At 50.9% G+C, this 16,719-nt stretch overlaps 1 protein-coding gene across 2 annotated transcripts in view; it reads left to right on the forward strand.

The window, feature by feature from the left end:
* TANGO6 (transport and golgi organization 6 homolog) overlaps positions 1 to 16,719 on the forward strand; it is a 215,913-nt gene that overhangs the window by 11,038 nt on the left and 188,156 nt on the right. The window contains exons 6-8 of one of the 2 annotated variants that reach the window (XM_061575945.1): positions 8,526 to 8,640; positions 9,219 to 9,355; positions 13,149 to 13,308. In XM_061575945.1, coding sequence (XP_061431929.1) covers positions 8,526 to 8,640; positions 9,219 to 9,355; positions 13,149 to 13,308 — 412 coding nt within the window. The remainder of the gene's footprint in view (positions 1 to 8,525; positions 8,641 to 9,218; positions 9,356 to 13,148; positions 13,309 to 16,719) is intronic. The other variant, XM_061575946.1, reaches the window with a different exon arrangement.

The raw sequence follows: 16,719 nt of genomic DNA on the forward strand, positions 1-16,719 counted from the left end.
CCCCGCCCCATCCCGCGAGCGTGGCCGTGGGGAATGCGTCGCGATTGACGCGCGCCTTGATGTGATGTGACATTCACTCCTCGCCATGGCAAGTCGCTCCAAATAGTTATAATAATAACACAAAAAATTAAATGTAATACTCTTTGGTTCTTTCGGTAAAGTCACGTAGGTAGAAATAAAATAAAATTAATATTTTAAATATTTTATTTTATACCTACGTGACTTTACTGAAAGAACCAAAGAGTATGGATTCCTGCAGTCACGAAAGCTTCAAATCAAGATTCAATGTAATTTCTACGTCACATTTACAGCAGCCCCTCGGTTAGCGATATTATTAATTGGTTCCTCGGAATCCTTTGTGAATTGCATTAATCGTTAATCGAATGTAGGAAATACGTGTTCAAGGGGGGTTTAACACGTCGTAGGCTTTCGCGACCGATATCCAAAATACAGGTTTTATGGGGTTAGATCGCCTAAATATATAAATGTGGCGTTAAACTCGCCACCACCCGACACAGCCAATTCGTGAGGTTTGTCACATAACAAACCTTACTAATAATGGACGTGTTAAAGGCTTAATTTGTTCGAAGACGATGGGAATTTGAACGTTTTCACACCATACAAAAGTAGTTTATAACATTTATAAATGACTTGTGTGAACTTACAGATTGGCCAAGCATTTGCTTTTCACGAATCCGTGTCATAAGGAGTCTCGGCATTTCTATTTTTAAAGTTTCCCAAACCTGTACAAATCCTGGTCGAGGCATCCTTCACATCGAGAGCTTTGAGTTTGTCCTTATGTTGAATAATCGCAGAAATAGTAGATTGATGTCACTGCTGCTCTATTTAAGACCGGGAGCAGGTGGATGGCTTCACTATTCTGGCAATTCGCGTGATGATGCTGGATGTAGTTACCACGAAACGTCTTACGTCTCAAATTGTAAATGTTGTGGATTTACTCTCCAACACGCCGGTGGCCTGAAGTAGTCACTAATTTGCGCTTTGTTTACGTGACAAATCCCTTACTAATTGGTCGTGTCGGGTGGTGGATGGTTACGACACAATTATACTTCCGCGATCTAACCCAACAAACCTTTATTGTGAACTAGCGGAAGTACCCGGCGTTGCCCGGGTGAAAAATATATTTCTTAAAAACCTTACATATATATACACAGATACTAAGGTATTGTCAAAGCCCAGTGGGCCGTTTGTACATTTTTTCACCAACAAATATTTAAGAGGCTTGCACAAGTCCAAAAAGTTGTAGAAAGTGTGGGGTAAATAGTTGATGTAAAAGGTTTCCGAAAATTGTGGACCCCCCCTACTCAAAAAATATCTTTACCCCTCGTAGGTATATATACCTACACACCCTACATACAACAGAGGAAGTAGTATCTATTGACTCTATAGTAGTATCTACTCACTGTACCGTAGTATCTACATAGCAGGTACCACCACCACAGTGATGGTGAGTGGTGAAGGTGAGTGGTGAGCGGTGAGGGTGAGTGGTGAGGAAAAGCGGTGAGTGGTGAGGGTGAGGATGAGTGGTGAGTGGTGAGGGTGAGGGTGAGCGGTGAGTGTGAGTGGTGAGGGTGAGTGGTTAGTGGTGAGGGTGAGTAGTGAAGAAGAGTGGTGAGGGTGAGTGGTGAGGGTGAGTAGGGAAGAAGAGTGGTGAGTGGTGAGGGTGAGTGGTGAGGGAGAGTGGTGAGGGTTAGTGGTGATGGTGAGTGGTGAGTGGTGAGGGTGAGTGGTGATTGGTGATTTGTGAGGGTGAATGGTGAGGGTGAGTGGTTAGTAGTGAGTGGTGAGTGGTGAGGATGAGTGGTGAGGGTGAGTTGTGAGTGGTGAGGGTGAGTGGTGAGTACAGTCAATATGCACTGCTGTAATCATAGCAGGTACCACCACCACAGTATGTACTGCTCTCATCAGAGCAGGTACCACCACCACCACAGTATGTACTGCTGTCATCATAGCAGGTACCACCACAGTATGTACTGCTGTCGTCTTAGCAGGTGCCACCACACTCGGTATGTACTGCTGTCATCATAGCAGGTACCACCACCACAATATGTACTCCTCATCATAGCAGATACCACCACAATATGCACTGCTGTAATCATAGCAGGTACCACCACAGCAGTATGCACTGCTCTAATCATAGATACCACCACCACAGTATGTACTGCTCTCATCAGAGCAGGTACCACCACCACAGTATGCACTGCTGTCATCATAGCAGGTACCACCACAGTAAGTATGCACTGCTGTCGTCATAGCAGGTGCCACCACACTCGGTATGTACTGCTGTCATCACAGCAGGTACCACCACCACAATATGTACTCCTCTCATAACAGGTACCACCACAATATGCACTGCTATAATCATAGCAGGTACCACCAGTCATTATGCACTGCTGTAATCATTGCAGGTACCACCACAATATGCACTGCTATAATCATAGCAGATATCACCAGTCAGTATGCACTGCTGTAGTGATAGCAGGTACCACCTCAGTCGGTATACACTGCTGTAGTGATAGTAGATACTGCTATCGAGTTGGTAGATACTGCTATATAGAGTTAGTAGATACTAAAACAGTCAGTATATACCACTACAGTCAGTCAACACTGCTAAAGTCAGTATATACTACTATAGTCAGTACATACTACCACGGTGAGTAGCTACTAGAGTCAGTAGATACTATTATGGAGTGAGTAGATACTGCTATAGAGTTAGTAGTTACTACTATAGTCAGTGGATACTACTATAGAGTCAGCAGATACTATACAGTTAGTCGTTACTACTATATAGTCGGTAGATACTACTGCAGGCCCAGTAAATACTACTATGGTCAGTAGTTACTACAGTCACTAAATACTACTACACAGTCAGTAGCTATTACTAGCTCAGTAGATACTACGGAACAGTCAGTAGATACTTCTACAGAGTCAATAGATACTACTTCCTCTGTTGTATGTAAGGTGTGTAGGTATATATACCTACGAGGGGTAAAGATTTTTTTTGAGCGGGGGGGGGGGGGGTCCACAATTGTCGTAAACCTTTTACATAAACTATTTACCCCACACTTTCTACAACTTTTTAGACTTGTGCAAGCCTCTAATATATTTGTTGGTGGAGAAATGTACAAACGGCCCACCGGGCTTTGACAATACCTTAGTATCTGTGTATGTAGTAAATAAATAAATAAAGAGAAATCGCGCTAAATCGATAATTGGTCCCATTTAAAGTTTAGAGACGAAAAATCAGAAATGCCTATTCCCACCGCGGGGCCGGGGGCGTGCCCACCGGCAAGATTTTATCTCGGCGAACCCCACGGTCGAGAGCCAAATACCCCGCAAGCGAGCGTACGCAGACGGACAGACGGACGGACAGACAGACAAAATGAATTATATAGGTTAGATAATGTTGGTCGCGAAAGCCTAGGTGTTAAACTCACAATCACTTGTTTTTTAAAACCTCTTTCGTGCTTTTCAATAATTCCCTGTTTAATTCGCACACTAATTTTTTTCCTCGATTTCGCGTCTTCCTTTACATTAATTTTAGGGGCCGTTGTTTTCTTGATCTTATTACATTTTTAAGTAAAAGAAGATCACTAGGTATTCAAGTGAGCTTCTTTCCATGAGCAATGCACCATCAAACATTGAAAAGCTAAGCAGCCAGTTCCTCTCAAAACGCTCGCAAAAGGGCGCATCGCTGATTGTCTGAGGTCTACCGAGTCCACGTTAGGAGCGCTCCGATTGGCCGAAATTGGTGGGCCGCGTGATTTCACAAACGTTAAATCGAAAATGCATTGTTGATGAAAACAAAGGGGACCCCGGTGGGAGGGCGAATCTCGTTAACAAACCTGTCAACCCATACGGTTTACCCCGTATTCTTGTACAGGGAAATTTAGTTTTCAGGCCCATACGGCGTTACAGCCCTTTCAATACGGGCACATTTTTTTCTATTTGTTTGTGTTTCTCCTTTGTGATGAGACTGTGTAGGATGAACGTTGAGATGTATAAGGGGCACGGGGTGACCAATAAGGTCTGAATTGGTCTCTAATAAGGTAGGGCACTGATAAGGGGTTGACAGGTATGCGTTAATCGAAATGTTGTTAATCGGTGGCATCGTAAACCAAGGGACTACTGAGTACATGCGACGCGTACATACAAACCCCCACGTGGGTAATGGGTGCACAAGCACCGTGAGAGAGGCGTGGGGATGTCTCGCAGACACTTTGTTTTTGTGCCTGGTTATTCACGACGTCCGTCTCGGCTGTAATGGCAAGCCTTTATTTTCGACCGTGCTTGCGTGTGACTTTGCAGATGGATCACTGTATGGGGGTGAAAGTTGTGCTCGTTCAACGCTGCGATGTTTTGACCCGGCGCTTCTCTTAAGCATATAACACAGACCTGTGCGCGATTAAAAGCTGTGTTATATTTTTTCTAAGAAGCTTAAGTATTTTCATACGTGTGTGCATTTAATATCAGGTAAACAAACACACCCACGGTATACGTAAATATATATAACGCACGGATAATAATTAAGTGATCCTGTGCTTTCAGTGGGTGCCAACGGTTATTTATTTTTTGGAACTTGGAAATCATTTGGCGGTGAATCGTGAGAAAATATGTTGACCCAATGTGTGCTGGAAGCCGCGCTGCGAGTGTGTGGTGAGGCTTAGGTCATAATGAAATAAGTTAATACCTGAGTGGGCTTTGCCTGGTGGGATGGGAAAGGTTTAGTTGTTGTGTTTGTACGTGTTTGATAGCATCTCCCGGCATTTTAGAATTGTCAGACGGCTGACCGCAGCACTACGGATTCATCGCTTGATGCACAAATTTGCGATTAGTATCCCGAAGGCCGCCCTAGTTATTATTATACCTGGTAGGATACATTTTTTTTAGTTTTATTTGTATATTTTTTGTGAGTGATTTGTTTACCTTTCTTGTACTTTGCACGACTATCGTGTTTGTGTCACTGTTTGTTATTGTGACGTTCTGACCCCAGGGTCGCTACTGGACATCTGTTGATAAAAGAGCTTTATAGCTCATCAGATTCCTCCTGCAGTGTAAATGCAAGATTCTGATATCGCAGCTTTCTGAACAACGTCTCAACATTCGCGGCTTTCTGCGCGAGTTTGGCTCAACCGCAGTCGGTATTCAAGCCAGCGTCGTAAATAATAATAATAGTTATACATTTAAATAAAATATTGTGACCAAGGATAAATATTTGCATTGCCATCTTTGGGAATCCAAACTGCAATCCATGTTTTGAACATTTATGGAAAATGTTTCTTAGACCCCCAGGTACAAATAATAAACTGTACCGCAGAGGATGCCGAAGGCCTCCCCCTACACTACAGTGTCAGTCATGGAGAGTGTTTCTCCGGACCCCACTTCATCCGTCGGTGTCAGCTTTGTGAAGAAAGGGTGAAGGGCACGACTCGTTTACGGCGTAATCGCGAGCTCGCCGTCATAGTTTCACGTTAAAAACTTAAACTCTTGAGTTGTCTTATCGAGCCGCCCGGGACACGTTGGGCGTCCGCGCGTGCGGCTCGTGAGCCAAGCGTTCTTTAGCCAACTCTGATTTATTGCGCGTCCCGTAAAGCCGGCAGCGCCAAAGCTGTGCGGATGATTCAATCGTTCCAAGCCGCCCGCTGATTTGGTTTAACCAAGGCGAGAGGCGCGAGAGACCACCAGGGACTGCAAAGCTCTAAAGGGCCTTGATCCTCAGTACCTGCAGTCACGTCTGGCTCCCCCAGACTGCGTCTTGCGCTCCTTAGGCCAGGCCCTGCGAGCTCAAGCGAGGATGTTTTCATTCTACGCTGGACGGTAGTAGGTAGGGGCCTTCTCGAGTGTGGCGGCTAAGAATTGGAACTCTCATTTTCCTTTTAGCTTTTCCTTGAGTATATCCTCTCTCATTTAGATATTGTTTTTTTATATGCGAGTGTCTTGATTTTATAGATTAGGGGCTACCTTCGTTTAAGTTATACTGTAAAGTATTGCGATGTCCTCTTTCGTGGGGGCGAGTCTTTACTCGAAAAACAAGTTGAATGAATGAAGAGTCTCATTTGCAAGAGCACCACTTGGAGTATTCGTCCGCCGGCATGCGGCAACGAATTTGCTGCCATGTAACAGTCCCTTAGTCGAGTAAATTTGCGGTGTCATTTTTCGGATTTGTTAAAAAATTAGGACCGTGACGCCGGCGCACGCAGTGAGTGGCCCACTCTCGCGAATGACGTCACGGTAAGGCATTATTTTAGTTTTTCCGATTATCACAGCCGAAGTGATTACCAGGGCAGCCTAGTGGATTTGAACCAGGGCAGCCTAGTGGATTCGAACTAGGGCGGCCGAGTGGATTCGAACTGTGCACCTATTTCAACAACACGTGGCGATCGCGCTGCCTCTGGGCCACGGCTTGAACAACAACAACTGCCATTCACCACTAAGTGCACATAGCCTGGCTTGTGCCAGGCTATATGCACTTTAAGGCCACGTGAAGTGTCGAATGCCCGCTGGCAGGAGGTCACGGGGCAGACCCAGGTGCCACGGGTCGACTGACTGAGATGACTGGCTGATGCACCACCTGTGTCCCGTACTGTGCCAACTTGCTGTGCTATAGCCACCCGGCGCTCCGCTCGTTATTGTGAGCGTCGATCCTCTGCCCTCCGTTGTAGTTGGAGGGCGACTGCCTCCAACTGCCCAGTAGCGTCCTTCACGAGCCTCCTCCACAGAGGCCGATCTTGACACCGCTGGTACCAGTCATCGGCAAGTCCACTCAGCTCCACATCCTCCTGTACCACATCACTCCATCTCTTCTCTAGCCCGTGCCGCGCCCATTTAGCCTCCTCGATCCGGCTGAACAAAATGTGTTTAGGCATGCGGTGTCTGGGCTTGCGGGCTACATGACCCAGCCAACGCAGCCTTGCCTGCCGGAGGAGCTCACCGATGGGACTTTGTCCAGATCTTTCAAGGATTTGTGAGCTCCTCACACAATCCAGCCTGGTTAAACCCAGGATGGATCGTAAGCAGGCCAGCCTAAATGTTTCCAAGGTCTTCTCGGCCACAGTCATTCCCTCCTAATGGAGCATCTTCGCCGGTTGGAAACACAGACACACACACAGACACACACACAGACACAGACACACACAGACACACACACAGACACACACACAGACACACACACAGACACAGACACACACACAGACACACACACAGACACACACACAGACACACACACAGACACACACACGCACACAGACACGCACACAGACACACACACAGACACACACACAGACACACACACAGACACACACACAGACACACACACAGACACACACACAGACACACACACAGACACACACACAGACACAGACACACACACAGACACACACACAGACACACACACAGACACACACACAGACACACACACGCGCCAAAAATGCAGCGATCCTATTTTTCAAACGAAGAGCAAGGAATGATGGAATAAATAATAATATAAGTCAAACTCTCACTCGTCACTTTAAATAAACATCATAATCAGATTTCCCCAAATGAGTACGTAGACGTAAATAATTAAATGCATTTAGATTTTCTTGCCAGCTGCACGAAAACCCCATGCGTGTTTGCTGCTGTTGTTGTTGTTGTGGTGGTGAGTGATGTCTGAACTGGGCCCTCGATCGATGTTCGATGATGATGAAGGTGATCGTAGTGATACTGCTGATGATAATGTTGTTGATAGTTTATGATTCTGCTGCTGTTGCTGCTGATGATGATTCATTATTGTTGCGTTTGTTTACCCAGGTAAAGCCTCACTCAGTCTCAAGAGTCTCTTTCAGGGTTTAAGCGTGTTGCCAAATTGTTGCAGTCGGGGAGGGGGCTGGGCGCGGGTGAAGGGGGCAGCATGTTGCTGCATAGATTCCGACCGAGTAATTTGCAGTAGGATTTTTAAAAATCAAACTTGGACCAAGACGCTGGCGCACGACGGGCCTCCTCTTGCGAACAACGTCGGGGGATCCGCAAGGTCCACTGTGCGCGAAGTAGATTGCGCGGACCACTGTTCCCGGGAAAATACACCCGCAGTAATGACCAGGGCAGCCTGCCGGATTCGAACCGCTAACCCGTGTGTACGTACGCACGTTGAACTTCTTTTCGCACCGTATGTAGCCAACCGTGCTCATCGGAGGTGCGGGGGGAGGACATCAAACTAAACACAAGCAGCAGTTCCATAACATTGGGTTCGCAATCCGGATGGTTTAAAAGCGCAACGAGTGGCAAGTGCGCCGCCTCTGGGCCGCGCCATGGCCCCGACTTTGATTTGTGCTGCTTCTTCTGCTGCTGCTGTTGATGATGCCGATGATGCTGTTGCTGCTTCTTTTTATTCTGCCGCTGCTGATGATGTTGATAATGCTGATAATGATGATTCTGCTGCTTCTGCTGCTGCTGATGATGCTTCTCCCGCTATTGCTGATGACGGCGTTCTGACGGCGACTATAAAACTCCGCGATGGGCATTTGCAGGGAGGGCAAGCCCCCAAGTGGCTGCACAGCACCTGCAGCCGGCTCCTCACCGACGCGATGCTCCGACCGCGCGGGGTGCTGGCGGTGGTGGGCGGCGTGATGGAGGGGGCCTGCGGTACGTTCGCCACCACCAACAACAACGACGACGACAACAGCCGCTGTTCGCGCCACTAAGTGGCGGTGACGTCACCACGGCGCTCGTGCCAGGCTAGGTGCACGTTGAGGCCACGTGAATTGTGGAACGCCCGCTGGCCGGGAGGTCACGGGACAGACCCTGCAGGTGCCGTGGGTCGACTGGCTGAGATGACTGAGATGACGTTCACTGCTCGCCCCCCACCCATTCACACGTGTGGCGCTTTTCCTCCGGGCGCTCTGGTTTCCTCCCACGTGTGAACGCTCATTAATTGGCCGAAAGCATCTTCATGTACAGCGGACCGCAGAGCTCGGGCAGTTTTTGGCGCTGGCTCGCCACACGGCTGCTGCCTTCCGGCACCTCCGAGTCGTTCTCACTCTCTCCGAGGGCAAGCGAAATCGGCAGAGGCGCAGCGTTGCAATTTGATGCTTATTATTATTATGAGTACGATGATGATGATGGTCGTGGTGGTGATCTACTTCAGCTTTGCACTGCCCGATCCGGCGACCTGGCCGTTACTTGCGTCGCGCTCGCTCACCTTGCCCTCGGTGCCGTCGCAGCAGCATCCGGGATGGCAGGCTGTGCGGATGCGGCGGCGGCGGACTGGCGGAATTGCGAAGCGGTCGCCCGAATCCTGGCGTCCTGCGGCGGCCGATCGTCCTCGCCGGAGGCGCACTACCGCATCGTGTGCCCACAGGTGAGACTACGCGTCCACGCCAGCGCCATCCTACCGAGGGATTTTTTTTCCTACTGAGAAAAACGAAAAAAAAAATAATGGGAGCGAACGCTTCGTCTCGGGGTTCAAAAATAAATAAATAAAGTGGCGGCCACTCGGCACTTTCGTCCAAACGATTTCTCGGGTCGGAGGTCGGAGGCCGCCGGTGCAACGAGCTTTTTTGTCGCCGCCAATTAGGGGGGTCGTCGTGACGCAGCTCCGGTAACGAGCGCGGGCAAGGGAATCGCTCGCACGTGGGCCAGCGGCGGCCGCGGGGACGCGGGGGGGGGCGGCCCGGGAGGCGGTTTTGTAAAAATGAGCGCTCCCGTGTGCGCGCGCACGAACGCGAGCGAGCGCGTGAATTCGTAACGGTTGAGTATTACCACATGCAGAGTGCACGGAAGAACCGTGGGCCTTGTGGCCTGCGATGGTCCGGGTCGGTTCGGAAATTTAAATCGTCGCAGGAGAGTTGCTCACCCTTCCATCGGTTTTGCCGTGGTTTTTTGTTGTTGCTTGTATGTTCCTGCGGCTACGCGTGCTTGAGTGAACACGTGTGTGTGTGCGTGCGTGTGTGCGTGTGTCTTTGTGCGTCATGCGCAAGTGTTCATACTTAATTAGCCGGGAGCGGTTGGCGCAATGTTTAGCACACATGGCCCCCCCACCCAGCCACCCTGAGTTCGATTCAAGTGCATTGTACGTCACACACGGGGCGAATCGAAGCCGCGTCGATTCTCACGCTCGCGGTGCGACGCTCGTACCTGGGGGGCTTAGGGAACCGATGCTAATTGACGGAGGTGGACATTTAGTCAAGACGCCTTGCAGGTGTGGGTAATAATGAGCGTGATCGTCAAGTGACTGTCTGCTTGGGCTTAGCATGCCAACCAATCAAAGCGCTGCAATGGAGATAGCGAGACGGTGGTCGGAGAAGAATGCTCGTACCAACTGGCGCAGGTGACTAATCGGCATTGATATTGGATCAATCGCTAGGAGAGTGAGCGGGACCCCTCCCCGCACAGCGGACGGACGGACAGACGGAGTGAATGGCATGGCCATGATGCTGGCACACGACGGACGGACCGAGTGAATGCGCAGAGACTCCCCACTCGCTTCAGAGAGATTTGCTCGTGAAATGCCGAACTCATTTGAACTTCACTCTTTAGTCCGCGCCGAGATGTCGGTGGTGCATCGGGTTTCATGCGCTCGTGTTCCTCGCCTAAACCTTACTTTCTAAAATTATAGATAATTACCGTTCCGAATGATACCCCATGCGTGCCACGTGGAAGGTTTTGTTGATTTATTTCGGCTTGGTTACCCAGGGGAGCCTCAGTGAGTCTCAAGACTTTTTTTAAGGAGGGTCCTGCCTTTCACAGTCGGTTTGCGATGCTGCTGCTGCAGTTTATGGTCCCAATTGAGTAATTGGCAGGCAATTATTGAGGACTGGGATGTTGTCTTGGCCCTTTACCAGAAAGGCGAGAACCCAGAGGAAACTTTACTCACTCACACCCTGCAGAACAGGGGGAGATCACACAAACTCTACTCACTCTCACCCTGCAGAACAGGGGGAGATCACACAAATTCTACTCACTCACACCCTGCAGAACAGGGGGAGATCATACAAACTCTACTCACTCACACCCTGCAGAACAGGGGGAGATCACACAAATTCTACTCACTCACACCCTGCAGAACAGGGGGAGATCATACAAACTCTACTCACTCACACCCTGCAGAACAGGGGGAGATCATACAAACTCTACTCACTCACCCTGCAGAACAGGGGGAGATCACACACACTCTACTCACTCACACCTTGCAGAACAAGGGGAGATCACACAAACTCTACTCACTCTCACCCTGCAGAACAGGGGGAGATCACACAAACTCTACACATTCTCACCCTGTAGAACGGGGGGAGAACACACAAACTCTACTCACTCACACCCTGCAGAACAGGGGGAGAACACACAAACTCTACTCACTCACACCCTGCAGAACGGGGGGAGAACACACAAACTCTACTTACTCACACCCTGCAAAACAAGGGGGAGAATACACAAACTCTAATCACTCACACCCTGCAGAACAGGGGGAGAACACACAAACTCTACTCACTCACACCCTGCAGAACAGGGTGGGGGTGGTGGGGTTTTAACGTGCTATTATATTCTTTCCCATGCTCGCAATGATTTCAGGCACTGAATGCCAATGTTGGGAACTGCTCGCCACGACGGGGTAAACCGGTGGACTCGGAGAAAAATCCATTCGGCCATGGGGAGAACACGCAAACTCCAAATATACAGCGGACGTCAGGGTCGGGATCGAACCTACGACCTCCAGCATACCGGGCGAGGGAGTTAACGTCTCCTAGCCACTGCGGTGGCCTGGCATGCCAACCATTTGGGCGCTGCGTTCGTGAAGAGAGGAATTGCCCGCACGCCTCCACGGGGGCGGGCAAACTTAGACGTGCGAGCCAATCGGGAGAGAGTTCATCCGTAATGGAGGTTTTTTCTGCTGGGTTAGATCTCGTAAATATATAAACGTTTAACACGTAGGCTTTCGTGACCAATATCCATAATCTGGCTGTCGCCTGATGAAGCTGGTTGTAATTACTGGCGGAACGTCGTACTCAGATTGTAAATGTTGTGGCTTGGCTCTCCAACACACAGGTGTGCTGTACTAGTATACTACACTACACACTACACTGTACACTACACTGTACACTACTATACCACTACACTACTATACACTATACACTACACTATACACTACACACTACACTACACACTGCTGTACTAGTGACGAATTGGCTACGTTCTGTTTACGTGACAAGCCTTACTAGTTGGCTGTGTCGGGTGGTGGCGGGTTTTACTGACACTTTTATATATTTACGCGATCTAACCCCCCAAAAACCTCTATTATGGAAAATATATAAACGTGTCGTTAAACCCGCCACCAATTAGTAAGCTTGTGTGTCACGTGCACAAAACGTGGCCACCGGTGTGTTGCTGTACTACAACATTTACTATCTGAGTGCGATTTTCTGGGGGGGCAGGTGGGTGGGGGGACATACAGTGGCCCACGCGGGGCTCGCCCGCCCGAGTCGGGAATCGCACCTTGTCCCTTGCCGCTTGGTGGAGCTGCCCACAGCGCCGCACGTTCCCCCGCGCCCTTCGGCGACGGCTGACCCCTCCGATTTAAATTGCTTCTCGACTCAGGTTGCCGCTGTCGTCGTCGTCGTGTTCACGTTCAGTGTCTGTTCCCCCAACAACCCTCTACCCCCCGCCGCCCTTCCCCCCCGCCCCGCCACTTTTACCTTGAAGCAACGGGCTTGTTAAACAACGTGGCGCTTGCCGGCGGGTATATTTGCGCGTCTGTGTGTGTGTGTACACGTGTGTCTGTGTGTGTGTGTGCGTGCATGTGGGGAGCGGTGGGGTAGCGGTCAGAACTACCGCTGCGCTACGAACCCAGTGACCTGGGTTCGATTCCCTCTCACGGCCAACACCAGTGACGATTATCTGAACCGGTGCTGGGCCTCCCCTAGGTCGACTCGGCCTTAAATGAGTACCTGGCGCGGTGGGTAAACATTGCCACTGGGGAGACGAAGGTGGCCGGGCGTGGTGCTGGCCACCCACCCCCTCGTGTGACGTTCCGGCCTTCGTAGGTGCTCGCTAACAGCACCTGCCCCAACCGTCCGTGAAGACGATGCGGGGGATCTTTGTGCGCGTGCGTTCACGTGCGTTCACGTGCGTTCACGTGTGTTCACGTGCGTTCACAGGTGCTGGAGCTGCTGCACATCGAGGACCGGCAGACGGCCCGACAGTTTCAGCGCGTCGCCACGGCGACGGCGGTCACCATGGCGAGGGAGCATCCGGCGCTCGCCCACCGCTACCTCTTGTCTCCGATGCTGGCGCCGTTGGCACGCTACACCTGCGCCGGTGAGCTTCGGGCCAGGACACAAACAAAAAAAATACAAAGATCCCCCACGTAGCCTGTAACAGTCTGCTGTTGGGGCAAGTGCCGCCATGAGCGAGTAGCGCCTGTGAAGGCCGGCACTGCACACGAGGGGGTGGGTGGGTGGCCAGCACCACGCTCGGCCGCCTTTGTCTCCCCATTGATGATGTTTACACATCGCACCGGGTACTGATTTGAGGCTGAGTCGACCGAGGGGAGGCCCAGGAGTGGTTCTGCTAATCGTCACCGGTGTTGGCCGTGAGCGGGAATCGAATTCGGATTGCCGGGTTCCTAGCGCTAACCGCTACACCACCGCTCCCCACACACAGACACACACACAGACACACACACAGACATACACACAGACACACACACAGACACACACAGACACACACAGACACAAGCAGACACACACACACACACAGACACACACACACACAGACACAGACACACACAGACACACACAGACACACAGACACACACACAGACACACACACAGACACACGCGCACACGCACAGACACACACACAGACATACACACAGACACACACAGACACACACACACAGACACACACACACACAGACACACACAGACACAGACACACAGACACAGACACACAGACACAGACACACACAGACACACACACACAGACACACAGACATACACACAGACAACAAAGACAAAGATCCCCCGTATAGCCTGAACAGACTGTAGGGGCAAGTGCTGTTAGCGAGCACCTATGAAGGCCGGAACGGTACACGAGGGGGTGGGTGGCCAGCACCACGCCCGACCGCCTTTGTCTCCCTAGTGGCGATGTTTACACACCACACCAGGTACTCATTTAAGGCTGAGTCGACCTAGGGGAGGCCCAGGACCGGTTCAGATAATCGTCACTGGTGTTAGCCGTGAGCGGGAATCGAACCCGGGTCGCCAGGTTCATAGCGCAGCGCGCTAACCGCTACACTACCGCTCCCCACCAGACACACACAGACACACACACACAGACACACAGACATACACACAGACACACACAGACACACACACACAGACACACACACACACAGACACACACAGACACAGACACACAGACACAGACACACAGACACAGACACACACAGACACACACACACAGACACACAGACATACACACAGACACACACAGACACACACACACACACGTGCATGAACTTGGTAAGTAAGCGTGCCGCGTGCTCCGTCGTCAGCGCGACTGCGGAGGGAGGCCGCTTCCCGCAGTTGTAGCGGTCACGGCGTCGAGATTTCCATCGGTGCGAGTTTCTTAAATTCTTCCCACTCCTCGCTAGAAAATGGGGGGCTCTTTATAGGGTGGGGGGCTTTAGTAGGTGGGGGGCTCTAGAAGGTGGGGGGCCTTCTCGAGCTCCGTCTGCTGGATGCTTCTCTGCCAGCAGTGGCCCGAGCGAGACAGCTGCAGCGCTGCACCTTCACCACTCGCTGCCGCCGTGCCGACGCCGCGGCTGCGGCAAAACGAGCCGGCGATTGACGTGCGGCGCGTGACATCGGCGGCGTGGAAATCGCGAGATCTGCGAGGTTGGGGGAGGGGTGGGGGGGGCTCTCGCGCGGGGGTCGAGCGTTTGGGGGGGTGGGGGGGGTGGGGGTGCGCGCGCCAAATCGGAGCGGGAAGATTTGCGCGCCCCCCAATCTGCTCCTCGTTGCCGAGCGCCGTGAGCTGCGGGCGAGCGAGCCTCTGATCGCGACCGCCAGCGCTCGGGAGTTTCCGTTCACATGTCACTCACCCCGGGAGAGCAGGCCGGGGTTTCGCGAGGCCACCGCGCGCGCGGTTTTTGTTTACCGCGTCCAAGCGGAGTAACTTGCCGCTCGCAACATTCGTCCAAGGGCGACCGGCGCGCCGCGCGGTGCCCCCGCGGGGTTACGGGCCGCACCTGCCCAGCTGTGCGACGAGTCAACGTCTTCTCGTTCATCTTTCCTCATTCGTGTGGGAACCGGGGGGGGGGGGGTCTGCTGCCTTCCTGCCGCTCCTTCTCCACTCACTCCTCTCCACGTCCACCCCACAGACCGTCATAGCCTTGCTCCCCCCCCCAATACTCCTCGTGTCTCCCTCCTCTTCCCCCTCCTCCTCTCCACTGTCTCTCCTCTTCTTTGCCATTTCTCCATTCACGTGGAGGTCTGCTGCCTTTTACTGCTCCTCTTCCTTCACTTTTCTCCTGGGCTATCATCTCCAATTCCACAGTTCTGCTCCCTCCCTCCCTGCCTTTGCAACCACCACAGTCCATTTCATAGACATATAAAGTCGTAGTATATAGTGTACGCTGTACGCTATACACTACACTAAACACTACATTGTACATTACGCCATACGCTACATTATACACTACACCATACACTATACCGTACACTACACTATACACAACACTCTACACGACACAATACACTACACCACTATACACTACACTATTATACACTACTGTATACTACACTACTCTGATGTACACTACTTGAGCATATTGGCACTACAAGACAGAGAGGAGAGAGTGGAAACAAATGACGGAATGTGCAGTGGACACTTACTTACTATGGGCTCTCTGCCCACGGATCATGGTGGTGGTGATGATGATGGATGTCCTGGTGCCAGGAAGCTGTCGGCTTTCCGGTTCAACCGGGATATGTAATTCGCAACTCAAGACAGGGCAATGCCATCGCTGCGCGTAGCTAAATGCGGCCAGAATGCGTTTTTCAATCAAGCAAATAAATAATGGCCGCCCGGCATCAGGCAAACGTCAGCCCGTGCATGGAAGTGAAGTTTACCGGTGTATATATATGTTCAACATACATACACCGATGTTGAGATTTCTTTCACGCCGTACGTAACCACACCGTGCTAATCCGAGGTGCGGGGAAAGGACGATAACAGTATACGGGGTGGCCCATGAGTCTGGAATCACGGGGAAGAATAACTAACTCGTGTTTATGTTGCTTCTGCAGGCCCAAGATGTCTCTGAGTAAGGAAGAACGAGTCCAGATAATTCTACTCGTGGGAAATTGTTGGAGTCAGTCGCTGTTGAATTTAACGGACTGCATCCAGACCGTGAGCCAATAACACAGAGCTGTGTTTTTCAACGGTTTTACTTAACTTTCGATAAAGTCACGTAGGTATAAAATACTGCTTTCCCACCTGATGATGGACGCTTGTGTTGCGCCAGAAACGTCGTGATTTATTAAAAAAATTTCCTACGTGACTTTACCGAAAGGACCAAAGAGTATGGATTCCCGCAGTCACGAAAGCTTCAAATCAAGATTTACTTCACTTGTTTCCTGTGATTCCAGATTCGCGGGACACCCCGTGTAGGCTGTCGTTGGGAAAAGCGTGAATGTTTTAACACGGAGGCTTTTGCGATCA

The sequence above is a fragment of the Lethenteron reissneri genome, chromosome 60 (genome assembly GCF_015708825.2).
Source record: "Lethenteron reissneri isolate LAM-NWPU_2019-01 chromosome 60, ASM1570882v1, whole genome shotgun sequence".
In the NCBI taxonomy this organism is placed as follows: domain Eukaryota; kingdom Metazoa; phylum Chordata; class Hyperoartia; order Petromyzontiformes; family Petromyzontidae; genus Lethenteron; species Lethenteron reissneri.